General features: G+C 41.7%; 1 protein-coding gene and 1 long non-coding RNA gene across 2 annotated transcripts in view; both read right to left on the bottom strand.

Annotated features, from left to right (window-relative positions):
• Window positions 1-9,667, bottom strand: part of LOC131495139 (uncharacterized) — a 318,187-nt gene extending 308,520 nt beyond the window's left edge. The window contains exon 1 of the long non-coding RNA XR_009253788.1: window positions 3,854-9,667. This is a non-coding gene — a long non-coding RNA (uncharacterized LOC131495139). The remainder of the gene's footprint in view (window positions 1-3,853) is intronic.
• Window positions 9,668-13,306: 3,639 nt separating this feature from the next.
• Window positions 13,307-17,359, bottom strand: FABP5 (fatty acid binding protein 5). The gene is made up of 4 exons (XM_058699947.1): window positions 17,191-17,359; window positions 14,544-14,716; window positions 14,049-14,150; window positions 13,307-13,561 (listed from the first exon to the last, which is right to left on the bottom strand). Exons 1-4 carry the CDS (start codon window positions 17,267-17,269, stop codon window positions 13,508-13,510), a joined length of 408 nt encoding a protein of 135 aa, XP_058555930.1. The 5' UTR covers window positions 17,270-17,359; the 3' UTR covers window positions 13,307-13,507.
• Window positions 17,360-18,422: the final 1,063 nt, after the last annotated feature.

The following is an 18,422-nucleotide window of genomic DNA, read 5'->3' as shown; positions in this document are numbered from 1 at the left end:
TAGGTGCCCACTCTTTATTTTTTTTTAATCTTTATTTATTTTTGAGACAGAGAGAGAGAGTGTGAGCAGGGGAGAGGCAGAGAGAAAGGGAGACACAGAATCCAAAGCAGGCTCCAGGCTCCGAGCTGTCAGCACAGAGCCTGATGCGGGGCTTGAACTCACCAGCCGGCGGGAGATCATGACCTGAGCCGAAGTGAGACGCTTAGCTGACTGAGCCACCCAGGCGCTCCATGTTTAATGTCATTTCTTTTGGACATTCAAAATACTACCTGGCACATAGAAAAGTCTTCAAAAAAATAATTTGTTGAATACATAAATTACTGTTAGTCAAATGATTGGGGAAAGGGAGGATAATTACAGGTCCATAATCCCTCATCCACCAATCCAAAATCCAAAGCTCTGAAAACTGATTTTTTAAAATAATTTAGTTGGTGGCAAAATCTAATTGGAGCTGAACTCATCTGGCAGCAAAGCCTGAGATAAACTGATGCAGGGCCATACATAGTCTTTGTTCACTATGTTCATAGCCTTTGTGTGAATATTCGTGTTTCCTTGCAGGTATATTAATGTGTTTGATGATAGGGTACCACCCCTAAGTGCCTCTGGGAGAGTTATGTAACATATGGGTTAATTTATGGTTTCATTTGTGCATTATATTAACATTCTAAAATGCAGAGCAAATTCTGGAGGCACCTGGGTAGCTCAGTGGGTTGAGCATCTGACTCTTGATTTAGGCTCGGGTCATGATCTTGCAGTTTGTGAGTACAAGCCCCACCATGGTTCCAGTCCCACGTGCGGCTCTGTGCCGACAGTGTGAGGCCTGCTTGGGATTCTCTCTTCGTCTCTCCCCTTCTCTCTTCGTCTCTCCCCTTCTCTCTCTGCCCCTACCCCACTCACACTCTCTCTCTCAAAAGAAATAAATTAAAAAAAAATTTTTTAATGCAAAATAAATTCTGAATTCAAAAATATATCTGGCCCTAAAGATTGAGATATATGTGCCCCTACCTCTTTTTAAACTTTCCACGTGACTTCCCAGCAAAGCTTGACCCAGTCCATACCCACCTGCCCCAGCACAATGCTTCCTCCTCAGGGGCTCCACCTGGCTTTACATCAAGTTTCTTCCATCCTCTGGCCATTTACTCTTTTTGCTAAAAATTCTCTCCCTTCTTTGTCTCCTGCCTGGTTCCTTTTCTTCCTTCAGGATTAAGCTTAAATTTCTCCTCATCAGAGAGGCTGTCCCTACCTTACCCATTATGGGTTCCTGGTGTTATTCTTCATCAAGCATCCTTTTCGTCCTTTATAGCAATTGTGTCAATCTATAATTATTACACTAGCTTTTTTAATGTTTGTTTGTTTATTTATTTGGAGGCAGAGAACAAGCGCTGATGCATGAGCGAACGAAGAGCAGGGAGAAAGAGAGAGAGAATCCCAAGCAGGCTCTGCACTGTCAGCACAGAACTTCAAAGAACCCTGATGTGGGGCTTGAACTCATGAACTGTGAGATCATGACCTGGGCCGAAATGAAATGTGGGACACTTAATTGGCTGAGCCACCCAGGTGCTCCTACGTTAGTTTGGGTTTTGTCCATCTCTCCCTGCTGACTCTAAGCTCCATAAAGACAAGAACTTTCCACCTTCATCCAGTTTTTTATACCCAGCCCTTGGCATGATGTCTGGTACATTGTGGGGGCCCCACATACATTTGCTGAAGTGAATGAATCAATTAATCAATCAATCCATCTCGAACATACTGACAATGGGGTGGGACACTTAGACCTCATCAGCTAACTCATCAAAACTAATACAATAAGGAAGACATGACTTGTATATGAGATATGAAATTTGTATATAAGTTTGTTCTTGATATAAAGAAAGTAGTTCTCCTAGATCAAAACGAATGACTGCAAGTTTATAAAACTTAGGTACAATGAAATAAGAGACATGATAGACAAAATGTGATTCTCTACTTGCAAATATTCTGATGACATTTTTATGAAATCATCCCTTAGATTTATTGCCTTCACTAACATTGTGTTGGCTCATTCTGGTCTGGTGTCTTACTTCTTATCTTAATGTGTCTTTGTGCCCCTGATATGTGGAATTGAAATAGCATTACTTCCCCATCATACAGAATCTGCCCAAACATACAGAATCAACACTGATTTAAATTGTCTAGGATTCTAGGATTATTTCCTATTTCCAGAATAAAGAATTTAACTTATCATCAGAAACGTCTACTGACATGTTACTCATTTCAAGATGAAATCAGAAAGTTTTGAGATGATCTTATCTGTGTCATGATGATTTCTCCAAGGTTTCTGGGTGTGGTATGCATTTCGTAAAATGATGCATTACACAGGTTAACCTCCAGAACTGGCAGTTTTCCAGAAGTCTGCCTGTTCCAGAAAGAGTGGCATATTTCCCACTCCCTCTGTGTTTCTGCCCTGTGTGGCTAAGGAAGGAAGCTGAATTTCGTGGTTAGTGCAATAGACTGAGTCAGCAAGCTTTGCTTCTATATTTGGCTGTGTGATTTACTGAAAACCTTTGTCAAACCAACTCTGTCATGAAAGAAATCTTTGTTCTCTTATATGTAACTTTTCAAACTTCTGAGTTAACGCTATCTTCATTACTACTGTTCTGAAATTCTGAAACATATCACTGGGGTTTTTCTCCCCTGTGTTTCTTTCAGAAAAGTAATAAACCAACACACCAACCAAGCAAGAAACAAACTACACAAAACACCAGGAAATCAGTGGCATAACCAAACAGATTTCACGTGACCTCGCAGGGCCATCCACACAGATGAGAATGAGAATACAGGCCCTTGGAGTTGTGCCCAGGTAAACACCATGGTCTTGCATAAAGCCCAGCAAACGAGAAAGAGCCAAACTGTCCCACCATAAATAAAATATTGATTCTTTAACTTGTCCATGAGGGTTGACTTTAGAATCAGAATTTCCCTACCTTTAGATATTTAATTGTATAAAGGAAAAAATGTGTTCCTTGTTAAAATAGTTTAAGTGCTTCTTGGAGGCAAAATATTTTGTAGGGTAGACGTTTCTTTAATCAGGTACTACTAAATTCTACAACTTTTTGAGGTCAGCCTTGTCTGCAACCTGGCAATACCTGGCCTATGTCTAGCTGAAGGGTAAATACTTCTTAAATATCTTTAAAAGATTCCATTACATCAATGTATAAAAATGTTCATTGAACCATAGTTAATAACTGAAAACTTTAAAAAAAAACCTTCAATGTTTATCATTAGGCAATTGATAAAATAAATAACAGAGTTGAAGTAAAGTTAAATATTATGAAATTAAAAAACAACATGGATAGGGTGGTTTAAGTCAGCAGTTTAGGAAGGAAGACCCTGAATTCAGCTGCACCCACAGACACAACAAATCGAGAGAGCCACATATGCAGCAATTCTCTCTGAAAGAAAAAACCCTGAAAACCAGCTGAACAGATTCTCCACAACAAATGATAAAAAGGCCACATCAAGACTGGCAGAGGAAGCGAGACAGGTCTTTCCAAAACCCCAACCCTCCCCCCCGCCCCCACCTCAGCAACCTACAATCCGAAGAAGCCAGGAGGGGCCTCACAAATACTGAACTTCTCTCTGGGGAGGAAGGGTATGTGCTCACCATCAGGCACCCCAACCCTTAGCCTTGCCCCAGAGAGGTAGCTCCCAAAATACCTGGCTTTGAAAACCAGTGGGGTTCACGTGCAGGAGAAACATACCATAGGGGACAGAGATTCCACTCTTAGAAGGCTCACACACAGACGTATTTGCTCCAGGACCCAGCGTAAAAGCAACAGATTGAAAAATATGTGAAGGAGATTCATTTGCTAACCTTAAGTCATTAGCTGGAGGTGCAGAAGCTTGTTGGAACTTTCTCCGGGTCGGAGGCACAGGCGGGAGCCATCTTTACACTCTCCCTCTGCCTTGCTGATTGCAGGTGTGCGTGGACGTCGTTTTTTTTATCCTTACTCTAGCCTGTAAGTGTCAGCAGGTGAGCACTCCACCCTCCACACCATTCCTGCATTTTTATATACTAACAATGAACTATCAGAAAGAGAATTTAAGAGAATAATCCCATTTATAAGTGCATCAAAAAGACTAAAATATCTAGAAATAAATTTAAGCAAGGAGGTAAAAGATCTGTACGCTGAAAACTCTGAGACATTGATGAAATAAATTGAAGAAGACACTAATAAATGGAAAGCTATTTTGTGCTCATGGATTGGAAGAATTAATATTGTTAAAATGTCCATCTTACCAAACGAAATCTGTAGATTCATTGCAATCCCTATCAAAATTCCAATGGTATTTTTCCACAGAAATAGAACAAACAATTCTAAAATTTGTGTGGAACCACAAAAGATCCTGAATAGCCAAAACAATCTTGAGAAAGAATAACAAGGCTGGAGAGCTCACACTCCCAAATTTCAAACTATATTATAAAATAATAGTAATCAAAACAGTATGGTATTCGCATAAAAACAGACACATAGATCATTAGAATAATAGAGTCCACAAATAAACCCATGCGTATATGATCAGTTGATTTACAACAAAGGATGCAAGAATATATATATACAATGGGGAAAGTACAATGTTTTCAATAAATGGTGTTGGGAAAACTGGAGGGCCACATGCAAAAGAATGAAACTGGACCATTAATCTTATACCATACAAAAAATCAACTCAAAATGGATTACACCTGCATAGAAGACTGGAAACCATAAAAGTCCTAGAAGAAATCATAGAGGGTCTACTCCTTGAGATTGCTCTTCATGGTATTTTTTCAGCTCTGACTCCAAAGGTAGTGGGGACAAAAGTAACAATATATAAGTGGGACTACATCAAACTAAAAAGCTTCTGAACAGGGAAGGAAACAATCAACAGATGAAAATGCAACCTACTGAGTGGGAGAATATATTTGCAAGGCATATATCTGAGAGGTGGTTAATAGCCAAAATATATAAAGAATTTATTCAACTCAAAAACAAAACAAAAAAAAATAGATAATCCAATTACAAATGGACAGAGGATCTGAATATACATTTTTCCAAGGAAGACATGCACATGGCCAAATAGGCACAGGAAAAGATGCTCAACATCACTAATCATCAGGGAGATGCAAATTTAAATCACGATGAAATATAATGTCACACTTGTCAGAATAGCTATTATCAAAAATATAAGAAATAACAAATGCTGACATGGCTGTGGTTATAGAGAACACTTGAGCCCTACTGGTAGAAGTGTAGATTGGTACAACCACCATGGAGAATATTCCTCAAAAAGGGAAAATAGAACTACCATATGATCCAGCAATTCCACTTCTTGGTATTTCTCTGAAGAAAACGAAAACATTAATTTGAAGATATACGCATCCCCACATTCACTGAAACATTATTTACAATAGCCAAGATATGGAAACCACCTAAGTGTTTATCAATGGATGAACGAATAAAGAAGATGTGATATACATGTAAAGTGGAATACTATTCTGCCATAAAAAGAATGAAATCTTGCCATTTGCAACAACATGGATGGACCCAGTGGGTAATATAGTAAGTGAAATAAGTCAGATAAAGGCAAACACCATATGATTTCACTTAAACGTGGAATCTAATAACACATGAACAAACAAAACTCAAAGCTATAGAAAATAGAATGGTGGTCGCTAGTGGGGAGGGATGTTGGGCTGTGGCTGAAATAGGTGAAAGGGATCCAAAGGTACAAACTTCCAGTCATTAATAAGTCATGGGAATGAAAGGTACAGCATGATGACTATAGTCAATAACATTGTATTATATATTTAAAACTTGTTAAGAAAATAGATCTTGAAAGTTCTCATCATAAGGGAAAAAAACTTAATTTTTCTGGTAACTTTGTATGAGGACAGATGGTAACTAGACTTATTGTAATGATCACTTTGTGATGTATACAAATAGCAAATCATTATGTTGTATACCTGAAACTAATATAATGTTACATTATATTCAATTGTATTATATTCAATTAAAAAGTAAATACTTAAGTTAAAGAACTAATGCGAATGTTATATTCAATTATATTATATTCAATTATACTTCAATTAAAAAGTAAATATTTGAGTTAAAAAGCAAGACTAGAATATTGGTTTGTATGATCCCATGTATGAAATGTTTTGGATCTATATGCACATAGATGCGTAAAGAATTATCTGAATATTCATAAGTAAATATTAATATTGATATTCTATGGAAGTGAGACTTCCAGGGCTCTTTTATTTTCTTCTTTGTACTTTTCTGTGGTATTTTTTTCTGTAGTATTTTCTAATATATTATTCATTTATCATTAAAAATATAAATATAGCTATTTATATTAAAATGTTTTTAAATTTTTCTTAGAGAAGCAAGTAAATAAGAAGTTAAACATCACCCAATAGCAAGAGATAACCACTGTTACCATTTTTTATGTTTTTCTACATATATGCACATATTGTTACACAATGGGACAACATGTACATAATACAGTCAAATTTTCTTTTCACTTTCCAGTGCATTATGAAGCTTTCCCCAAGATCTTAGTAGTCTTTTATTGTTTATGCCTGTTAGTATTTTATCATATGTTCATACCATTATTATTTAAGCAATCCCCCACTTTCTAGAAGTTACATGCCTTCCAATTCTCTGCTAGAGTACATAGCACTCTGATGAACATCCTCATCCCCAAATTTTCAACTATTAGGAACACTTTTTCTAATTCGGGAGAAGATGAAGCCAGCTCATCTACCATCAGACAAAAGCCAATTGTTTCATTTGTTGCCAAAAACACAGTTCAGCCTCTCAGCCACTTCTGGAACCAGAAATAAATGCTCCATGGTAAAACCAGCCCTGTCAGTTGGGCTTGTAATCTCGTTTCCCAGATCCATGACAAATAATTCCTCACTATTTTATTAGCTCTTTGTCACATTAAAGACATTTTTAAAAATATTTTTTCCAGTATTTTCCATTGTTTTTAGTAAGAGGGTTTTTCTAAATATCAAGTTTTCTATTACTGAAAGTGAAACTAAGTTTATTGTTTTATCTTTTTGTCTTCTGCCCTTTCCTACTCGAGACCCTCCAATGGTTTCTTCCGACCCTCAGATAAACCCCAGATCCCACATGCTCTGTTTCCTACCCAAGTATTAGACTATATTGTGCCCTTCATGGCTTCACTTTCAACAAGCTTCTGTCACTCTGTCACTTGGTTTGTCCCCCCCTTAGGGCTATTGTAGTCGCTAACCTCTCTGCCTAGAGAGGAAATAAAAATACTCTGTTTCCAGGTGTTTACTTGCTTACTTTCTGCTCATTATTCAAGTCTCGGTTCAAACATTCCCTTCCTGAGAGGCCTTCCCTGACCATCCCATATAAAGTAGCTTCAACCCTACTCACTGCTTATCACACTACTGTTTTAATATTATTTTCTTGCTGCATTTATCGTTCTGTGCCATCTGTTACAATTGTCTGTCCACGATTCTATCTTCTCACACTACGATGTTAGTTCCATGAAAAAGGAAAGGCCCCTGACCCTGCTCTATCTTGTTCACCATACCATGTGACATCAGCACCATAGCAAGCACTCTTCCAGAAGTATCATTGTTCTCTTCTCAGGCATTTTCAAAGTGTGCAGAGAAGAAGAAGGACGAATGGGAGGAGCCCACGGACTTGATCCCAAGGAAATGTTCACATATGATCTGGTGACTGGTCTGACAGACCAGATGTCATAAGACTCGAGTTATTTTCCAGTTGCTGTGGGACCAGTGACAAGTCATACCACCCTGCCTTTCACAATATTTCAAAACATGTGTCACGCAGCTCTTTAAACCAGTTTACCAGCTTCATCATTTCTTCCTACTAATCCACATCACACATGACCTACTAAAGGGCAGTGAATTCTAAGAGGACAACACCAGAAAAGGAAAACAGTGAGTACATGAAACCCAGGAAAAAGCCATCATTATTCTCATAAACTTAAAAGTCAATTTAAAATACAACAAGCACTAATAATCATTGATTAATAAGCCGCAGGAATTGAATAATAACCGAGGTTGCACAGGCAGCATTAAAATCTAGGTAGTAAACACATGGTTCCCAAACTTGTATTTTTATTATTTTACTCTGAGAGAGTGCACATATGCACAATCGGGGTGGGCAGGGGACAGAGGGAGAGGGAAAGAGAATGTTAAGCGGCTCCACCCTCAGGCTCCACCCCCAGGGCCGAGCCCAACAGGCAGGGCTTGATCTCACGTCCCTTGAGTCGTGACCTGAGCAAAACTTAGAGTTGGGCTCTCAACCAACTGAGCCACCCAGCCCACCCCATCCTTTTTTAAATTATAGCACAAACACCAGATTTGGGGAAAGCAGTTGAGATTAAGACTCAAGAAACCACTGAATGACAATAAAGGCAACATAATTCTACTTGCATATAACTAAACCTCATATTGCCTACAAAGATTGCACGGCTGATTGCACCGCTGTGATTCAACATAATCATTCACCCTTAGGCACTCAGATTGTGTTTGAAGAAAACAGTTCATGCCCTTGTAGCACTCAAAGACATAATCCAAAAGTTAAGTCATCTCTTGCCTGCATATTTTTCTTCGGTGAGGGTTTGATTTATATGAATCCATCTTATTTGTAGTAAATTATATCTAATCTGTACCATGTTCCACAAACAACTCAGATCAAGTTCTGTGTGATAAACATTGTCTGTTGGCCGTACTCAGCTGTAGTAAGATAAATTTTACACGTTGATCGAAATTGGCCAGCCTATTTACTGGTAGAGCAGAATGTCATGACCTACCAGTTCAGAAGAATGATGGAATCCCTCACTCCCTATTTCATCCGTATTCTATCATTATCAAGCACACTATTCTAGTGTAAGTAAAAGACCAGATTAAATTTGAACAGTGTGGGCGAAGGGCAGGAAATATGGTTTCAAAAATAAATTGAAGTAAAATCATGAAGGGTCTTAAATAATATTAAAATGTGTTAAACAAGTACAAAGAAGCCATTAATTAAAGAATTTAATCACTCAACAGTATTTATTGAGTATCTCCTGTGTGCCAAGTTGCTTACTAATCGAGTGCTAGAGAACGCTGTTAAAACAAAGTCCCTTCTTCATGGACTTCTTACATTCCAGTGGGAGAGACGGATAATAACCCCCTCCCCACCCAAAGTTTTAAGTAGATATATAGCTAGTCGGGGCTGGTGGTAAGGACAAGGGCAGTGTAGGGGAACAGGGAGTATGGGGGAGGCGTGATAACTATTACATATAGCGTGGTCTGGGAATGACTTATTCCTAGGGGAACATTTGAGAAGACACCTGAAGAGGTGAGAAAGCTGAAAAACCTGGGTCGCAGATTCCTTAGGAAAGACTTTATAGGCAGAGGCAACAAGTGCAAACATCCTGAGGCAGGAGCACACTTGTGTCAACAACAGTCAAATGCCTGGGGTCCCTGGGTGGCTCCGCAGGTTGGGGGACCGACTTCAGCTTAGGTCATGATCTTGCAGTCCCTGAGTTTGAGCCCCACATTGGGCTCTATTTTGTGGCCAGCTCAGAGCCTGGAGCCTGCTTCAGATTCCGTGTCTCCCCTTCTCTCTGCCCCTCCCCCACTTGTGCTGTCTCTCTCTCTGTCTCTCTTTCAAAAATAAATAAAAACATAAAAAAAAAAAAAAAAAAAGTCAGTGCCTGAAGGGAAATGTGTGAGAGGGGAGCGATAGGAGAAGAAATCAGGAGAGGAATTGGGAAGTTGGGAGACACAGGCAAGAATAGATAGGACCTCTGTAAAGACTTTGGCTTCTTTTTTTAATTTTTTTTTTAATGTTTATTTATATTTTGAGAGAGAGACAGAGAAGAGAAAGGGACAGAGACAGAGACTGAGTTGGGGGAGGGCAGAGAGAGAGGGAGACATAGAATCCAAAGCAGGCTCCAGGCTCTGAGCTGTCAGCACAGAGCCCAATGCGGGGCCTGAACTCACAATCTATGAGATCATGACCTGAGCTGAAGTCAGATGCTCAACCGACTGAGCCACCCACGTGCCCCAAGACTTTGGCTTCTTAACAGAGGATTATATACTTTAACCTTGTTTTTTAATATGATAGCTCTGGGAGAATAAAAATGCCAACAGGAGAGCAGAGGAGAGATGGTGGTGTTTGAACCAGGATGGTATCTGCAGAAGAGGTGAAAAGTAACTGAATTCTAAATATATTCTGAGGGTAAAGTTGAAATAATTTGCTTACGGATTAGATTTTGTATGAAAAAGAAAGGAATTAAAGATTACTCCTAGGCTTTCATGTTGGGAACTGGAAAAATGCCATTTCCACGTACTAAGATGGAGAATACTGCAAGAGGAGTAGGTTTGGGATCAAAATTAAGAAACTCAATTTTGGAAAACATGAGGTTAGCATCATGGGTATTTAAATTTACATTTTAATTGATTAAATTTGAGCAAAATAAAAAATTCAATTCCTCAATTGCACTCACTACATTTCAAGTGCTCAATACCCACAAACATGTGTCTGGTGGCCACTCTATTGGATAGTGCGGATGTTATAGCCCGTTTCACCACAGAAAGTTCTATTCAGCAGTACTGGAGAGGCATTGGGTCTTTACTATGTGCTGGACCTTGGGCTAAGTGCTTTACATACATTATCTCATTTAATATTTAGAACAATGCTATGAGTCAGACAATGTGGTATCTTATTACAAAGAAGGTAGGTAACTAAGGATCAGAAGTCAGAGTTACACAGTTCTTAAAGGGTAGGGAGCCAGAATTGGATTACAGGACTTTCTACTTCCAAAGCCCAAGCACTTACATCATCATATTATAGTTTAGGAAGATTAAACAAGTTTGAAATTAAACATGACATCTATAAAGAAATGTCTACTAGGTTATCAGCAACAAAGGATTGAAGCATAGAAAACAGGAGACCTGACAGATCTGGGGTAAAAGTGAGTCCCCAAGAGATCCCGTGTGTTGTAGAACTAGCCAGAATACATTCCAGCAGATGACCATTTAAAAGAAAACAAAAATACTCAATGAAGGCACTACTTTCTATCTTTTGCTAAGGAGTCAAGTGACATTAAATGATCGCTTAGCAGAAAGAAGGGCTTACCTGACACCAGGTGACATGGAGTTGAGATACACTGCTCTATCCAGTAGTTCTCAACCAGGTATGGTACATACCCTTATAGGACATATGGGAGTGTATGGGATGTTTGGGGTAGGCTGATGGGTGCCATGAGCATTCTGTGGCCATGATCTTAGGATGCGAAGTCGTAGGATGCTTGCCATCTGCCAGCACGGTAGAAAATTCTCTCACCCAAAATGTGAACAGTACCCATGTAAGGTACATGAGCCTACTATCCTGCAAGCAATACTCTACAGTCCATAAACTGAGGCAGTGTAGGCATTAGAGCCGGGTGGCTAGAAGCACAGGCTTTACAGTTAGATAAACGTGCGCTCCTATGTGTTCTCTGACTTGTATCCACTCTATGGCTTGGGACCATTACCTAGACTCTGAGCTTTAGTTTCATCTAAATGCAGAAAACAATCATTAATGAACATAATCTAGGGTGGTTCTAAGAACTACAAAACTTTTATAGTACTTGGTCCAGGGTCTGGTTCAGAGAGAGTTGTGTAAGTGTATACTATTGTTCGAAGTTGAAAAAGAGGATGGAAGAGGAACTCTAGCATGAAGACTAAAATAAGCAAGATGGAAATTCAAATAGAAAAGGAAGTTTAGAGCAGCACCATCCGATAAAAAAACACAGACACAAAAATGCTAGCACACATAATTTAAAATTTTCCCCTGACACCTTAAGAAAAAGAAACAGGTAAAATTAGTTTTTTTTTAATTTAGAATATTTAGGTAACCAACTATATCCAAAATGTTATTTCAATTTGCAATCAATATTTAAAAAAAGAGGAATTTAACCCTTTTTGGTATCAAGTCTGAAATCCAATATGTATTTCACTTTCAACACATCTCAACTGAGATGAGCCACATTTCAAGTCCTCAACATCCATCTGTGGCTCATGGCTACATGTGTATTTTTTTGTTTATTTTTATTTTGAGAGAGAGCAAGAGTGTGAGAGAGGGGCAGAGAGTGAGGGACAGAGAGAATCCCAAGCAGGCATCAGCACAGAGCCCAACTCAGGGCTCTATCTCTTTAACCATGAGATCATGACCTGAGCTGAGATCAAGAGTGAGTCACTTAACCAACTGAGCCACCCCGCGCCCCTTAGGGCTCCATATTGGACAGCACAGGGCTAGAGCGTCAGTGAGCTGAGCTCTTTCCCTGACTGCAAGCTTTCAGCAATTCTGAAGATTCTTACCAGCTAACATTTCAACGCATGGAGGGTGGTTTCGCAGGTCTCAATTATTACATTTGAGGGACTTTATAGACTCGGGATCTTAATACAAGCTGATAAGAGGCAGTGTTGCAGAATGACTGAACATGGAGTATACTCTATAAGATGTAGGTTCCCAATACAGCACTACTACTTCCTATATCCTTTAACAGATTCGCTAGTCTGTTTTCTTATTTACAGAATTGAGATAATGGTACTACTTCCTTGAAGTGTTACCTCGGCTATCATGCATACAAAGCTTTAGCCCAATGTCTACAAGCTATTTCTCCAAATGTGAACTGCAGATGTTTGTATTTGGGTTTGAGAACTAGAACAGGGGTTCATCAGAATTCTGGTTATTCTTTATATAGATACACAGGCAGCATTTTAGAACTCTGTTACTTCTATGGCTTTTGTTAATGAGCAGATTGTGTTCTTCCAAAGTTGGTGTTTCTCCTCACAGTGAGGGGCAATGATGTGACCTTGTACCCAGATATGCCTCAACAGCTAGATCACTGCCTGGCACATGGCACGTCCTCAGAAAATTAGTTAAGAGAATTTGGGTTGCAGAATTCCTGAATAATAGCTATAAATGCACCGTTAAAAGTATGATCATTGGTCAATGATGGTAATTTAACTTTTATTCTAATATTTAAATTATAAAGATTATGTAACAATTTTTAATGAGAATAGTCTTTGCCAGAAATTTAAGATCTTTGAGTTGATACAAAGTTCTAATAGTGTAGGGCAAGCTTAAATGATTGGTAGTGTATCTGCCACAGAAGTAGTTCTCTATATAAATTACTAAAATTTATCTCAATTTAGGACCCTTAAGACTACTCCAGAATTTATTCAATTCATACTTATTAAAATTCACCACTAATTTCCTATGAAATTTAAAAAAGCATACAACACTGGCATAGCACAAACACATTTATTTACTAACCAAAGGGATGATCCTAATTAAATCAACACTTTGAAATAGCTGCATGTAAAATGTTTGTGATAAAGATAATTGAACACAGTGATGAAAAAAAAAAGCATATGGAGATTTGCTCATTGAACTGAGCTTGTTCATCCTCACAGCTAATTCCTGTCCAAATGATGATGGAATTTTTACTCTACTTTTTCATAGACCCGAGTACAGGTGACATTGTTCATGACGCACTCCTAGAAGAACGATATTAAAGAATTAGGTTAGTCATGCATCCCAGAACAATGGTAGTAGTTCAATACTAGGGTCAGCATCTTATGAAACTTTGTAATCTACTTCATAGATGGAGAAAATGGTTTGGTTTTTTTTTTGAGAGAGAAAATGCGCGCATGCACGTGGGGCAGGAGCAAAGAGAAGAGGAATCTTAAGCAGGCTCCATGCCCAGTACAGAGCCCCAAGTGGGGCTCCATCTCACAAACCATCAGATCATGACCTGAGCCAAAATCGAGAGTTGGAAATCTGACTGACTGAGCCATCCAGGCACCCCAGAAAATACATTCTAAAATTCCTGGGTTTGAAAAGCTAGAACCCATTATTTTGCTTATGATGTGTGTATGGCAAACGAAAGCCCTGATTTGCAAAATCTAAAGTTCTCATGTTCACGATCAGTGATATTGAACAATTAAGTGAACTATGAGTGCTAATAAGGAGATCGGCACTTACCACTACTAATTTACCATCTTCCAATTTTCTTGTTATTGTGCTTTCCTTCCCATCCCATTCCTGATGTTGAACCAACGCGCCATTTGTAAAGGTGCAGACAGTCTGCAAAAATAACACTTTTTAATCTTCCAAAGTATGTTACAAGAAGAGTTTCCATGACTCGTAACTTCCTTAATCAACATTTTTTCATCTTTTCCTTTCTGGGTCCACTTCATTAACTATACCGACTCTATTCATAATATAGTTTATGCTTTTCAATCTAGACCCCTATAAGAGACACTCATTCTCTCATGTTTCTTAAACTATTTTTCCAAAATACACTAAGTTATGAAGCTGGTACTTTCACTAATTTGTCAAACTCAGTTCATAAACTAGTTTCACTTTTTCGTTAAGTTTTGCTCATAAACAGTAAGACTATTATTAATACAATCTATCATTCTAGAAGTCTAGAATGGACTTTAAGTCTAGAATGGATTTTGTTAAGTTATGACTGACCTGAGTTTTTCTGCCATCAGCTGTAGTTTCTTCAAACTTCTCTCCCAGGTTACATGAGAACTGTGTTGTTTTCAGAGTGCTCTCAGTTTTTATGGTGAGGTTTTTGCCATCAGAAGAGATGATACAATCTGGTTTGGCCATTGCACCCACTTTTCGCAGAGCCATGCCCACTCCTGTAGAATGTTACCCCATGTTAAATAACAGGAAGACCAAGTCTATGGTTTACATAACAAATAGAGTAATTCAACTGCAGTTGCTATGTTCTACATATTTTCACTTATTCACTTCTCAATAACAAGTGTAAACACAAACCCAGTGCTTACCATGTGCCAGAACTTAACATGTATTGATTAATAGGAAGCCTTGCAACAACTGTGTGAGAGGTAGCACTGTCTCCATTTTACAAGAGGAAAGAGTGAGGCACTGAAGTTACTTACCGAAGCTCATTCAGCTAGGAAGTGATGGAGCTGGGAACCAAAAGAACAGACAGTTTGGCTCTAAATCTCAGCTCTTGGCCACCATGCTATGCTGGCCTTCAGAAAGTCAGGGAAGAAATCTGGATTGCTAAATCTATCTACTCAATTCTGCCAAATGTTGTATTATAGGACTCTAGCACCCAGTCTGACACATCCAAGGCCCTGGATAAATCTTTGACTAATAACTACACAAAATCCAAATCAACTCTATTCAAATATCACAAGAGTTTTTTAAGAGTTAACTCCACAATCATGATGCTAATAAACTGGGAAAAATTTACCCTCAAAGACAGTGAACATTTCAGAGCTGCGTAACTCAATTACTATATTGATATCATATTGAGTTTATAATCTATGTATTTCTCCTTAACGTTAACATTTACAAGGAAACTTAGATCTAGGCCAAACCCTGGTTTCACAGACGAGACCACAACCTAAGCAAAAATCACTGGCTTAATGATTAAAAATTCAACTAGGCTTGCAATGTCTTCTTGATGCGTTCTCTTTTGTCATTTTGGGGGCTGGTGCCTTGTGTTGTTAGTGAGTGATTATTTATTCTCACTTTGGACAAAGGGCTCTGCTCTTCCCACACCTTGACTGCCCCTTAAGGAATTGAGCCTTGACAACCTTCATGACTCTAGAACCCTGGAAATAAGCCATCTGGTAAACACATTCACTTTCAATGGGCAGAGAAATGGCATTATGTGGTCCTCACAAAAGTGAACACATACACACATTTCCTGGATATGAATGAAGTAAATGGCTTTCTCCAGAGTTCTCTTGATCTAGATAGACTTACAGCACACACACCAAAATAGTGCATTCCAGTTTTACTCACAGTATCATAAATACACTCAAGATTCACCACAGAACCAGCTTAAGCTGTCATCGTCTTGGATAAAGGCTAAGAAGGAGTGTTTCTGAAGTGCCAGGGGGACTAGGTCTCAATAGAGGGTCTTCGTAGTAATTTTTACACCAGAAAGGAAGCCCCTTTCCAGATAAGATCCACACTATAGGATTCGATCCCACTCCACAGTAGCTCCCTAATGGCCTGCCACAAAGGTCCATTTTTGTTTGCTAATCCACCCATTGTGTCAAGGAGCATACTCGTTGCCACTGGCCTAGAAAAGGACAATAATAGAGAATCAAGTACAGTTCAGAGTGAGAGGGAAAACTGGAATCTTCCTCCAGAGGCTCATACTCCTGGAAGGCTGTAAGCAGTCCAGGGCTTCTGCAGGGCCACACCCATCTGGCAGGCAGCTGGCAAGCAGCCGCAGGAGGGCTCTGCAGCTTGACTGCGGTTTTCCAGTAAAACCCCCTCACCCTCAACACGCAGAGGGCAGGGCAGCGGAGGGTACCCCCCCACCCCAGGCTCAGCAGGCCTCGCTGTTTCCCTGGCACAGGCCACCCGCCCACCGCGGCGCTCAGGGCGGCCAGCGCCAGCACCGCCAGCACGAGGTCGGTGTCGCCAGCGCCACGCCTCTCAGCGCCGCGCGGTAGGGGGGAAGAGGATGCCCGTACCAAACCCAAGCGCCCGGCAGGTTTAGGGAGAGGCAGCCGAGGGCGGAACGAAAGCTGAAGCGGCAGCCCCAATCGGACCTTCCAAAGGGCTTCTGCGGGGAACCGCACCCCGGCCCCGCGCCCCCGTGGAGGAGAGTAGGGGTGGGGGAACCCGTGCTCCATCTAGCCACAAAAGATGAGGCAGTGCCGGCGCAAGGTGGGAAAGGAGTGGGTGCCGCCACGACGGGGCGACTGGGAGAGGCAGGATGGTGGCGGGGGGTCGGAGGAGGAGTAGCGGGAAGAGAAAAACAGGGAAAGTTACAGGGGCAGCCCGAAGGAGGTCGAAAGAAGTGAAGCCTGGGGTGGGAGGAAGAGGAGCGCGCTCAAGGGCAAGAAGCAGTGCGGGTGGCTGCCGCGTGGGCTAGGGGAAAGCAGAGCCGGGAGGCCCAGGAGACAGAACGTGTCGAGAATCCTCAGGCGGGCGGCAGGCGCGCGCTGCTCTCCGGGCTGCTTGCCCACGTGGTGGGGGGGGGGGGGGTGATGGGAGATGCATGGGTGTACAGGGGGTAGCGGCCGAACACGCCCCGCCGCTGGGCTCAGCACGCTGAAGGGGACCTAGAAACAGACACAGGCTCGCCACGTTACAGGCGCCGCACGGCCGGGAGCCTCACCTACTTCCTTCATGTATTCGTCAAAGCCTTTGCTCTCCACTAAGCGCCATCTTCCTACCAACTGCTGAAGGGTGGCCATGGTGGGCGCTGGCGGGCGGGCGGGCGGGCGTGCAGAGCGAGTGGAGCCGAGCGGGGCGTCAGGAGCGTGGCTTGCGACCTGCCGGCAACCGTGGCTGCTTTATAAAAGCGGCGCGTGCCGGGCGGCACCGAGAGGCCAATGAGAGACGCGCCTCGCCCGCTCCCGCCCCGCCCCCCCCCCCGTACGCCCCCAGGGCCTCTTTCCCCCGGTCGCCAAATGCGAACCCGTTCCACCTGCCCGGGGACGGAGGTAGGATGGGGGGGGCTCCCCCCGGCGCTTCCTGCAAGCGGCAACTCGCCCGGCGCGCCCCACGCCGCCCCGGACGCCGGCGCCTGCACGTTCCAGCGCCTCCGCATGGCCGGGAAGCCAGAGGGGCCACCGGGGCGCCCGGTCCCACCCCTGTTGGGCCGCACCGTTTTCCCTGCAGGCCGCCACTCTTTTTTCTTCGAAATACCCTAAAGAATCCACTAGCCCGAGTATGGCTTGGGCGGCAGAAATCGGTTGATAGGTGGTGGTTTGGCTGAGCGATAGAGTTCTTTACCCACCTCGTCTCTGCTCTTAGCGGACTAACCCACATCCCATACCTTCCTGAGAGAATCTGTTCTCCCCCTCTTCGGGCCACCGCCCCCCCCCGCCCCCCCCCCCGCCCCCCCCCCGCCCCCCAGTCTCCTCCACCCATGCCCAGTTTGAGCCTCAGGGCGGGTGAGTTAGATTTGAGTTAGACGATTTTATCAGAAGGCACAGGGCAAGGGAAGATGTCCTAGGAGGTTCAGTTTACAAACTACAACTCCTTAAGAAGTTTCAGTTGAAGTGACTGTCATTGCTATTAAAGGTAACCATTCAAGAATGTCACTCGTTTCTATTCCTAGCTGAGTGAGCCCTTCATAGTCTGTCCTCAGACTCCCAAGAATTGAGACTCCAGCGCGTTTCCTCGTTGCCTTTAATTATAATAACACCTTGTATGTATTGTGTAGAACGTTCTACTTTTCAAAGTCTACCTGTCGCAGTATTTGACTTTGTGATCCCAGGTCCTGTGGGAGTGAGTTAGGATGAGGTAAGAAAGTTGCCACACAGAGAGACCAGCTGCCGTGATGGAGATAAGGTCCATTTATTGCGTGTCTGCTTGTGCTAGAGGCTATGCTTCCCCATACTT

The sequence above is a fragment of the Neofelis nebulosa genome, chromosome 14 (genome assembly GCF_028018385.1).
Source record: "Neofelis nebulosa isolate mNeoNeb1 chromosome 14, mNeoNeb1.pri, whole genome shotgun sequence".
NCBI classification, from domain to species: Eukaryota; Metazoa; Chordata; class Mammalia; order Carnivora; family Felidae; genus Neofelis; species Neofelis nebulosa.
Note: the sequence above shows the minus strand (reverse complement) of the source record. Positions and strands in the feature narration are given on the sequence as shown.

Coding starts and splice junctions, on each gene's coding strand:
- FABP5 (XM_058699947.1), bottom strand. CDS start 17,269: ATGGCCACCCTTCAGCAGTTGGTAGGAAGATGGCGCTTAGTGGAGAGC. Junction 14,717..17,190: donor CGAATACATGAAGGAAGTAG/GTGAGGCTCCCG, acceptor AACATTCTACAG/GAGTGGGCATGGCTCTGCGA. Junction 13,562..14,048: donor AAGATGGTAAATTAGTAGTG/GTAAGTGCCGAT, acceptor TCGTTCTTCTAG/GAGTGCGTCATGAACAATGT.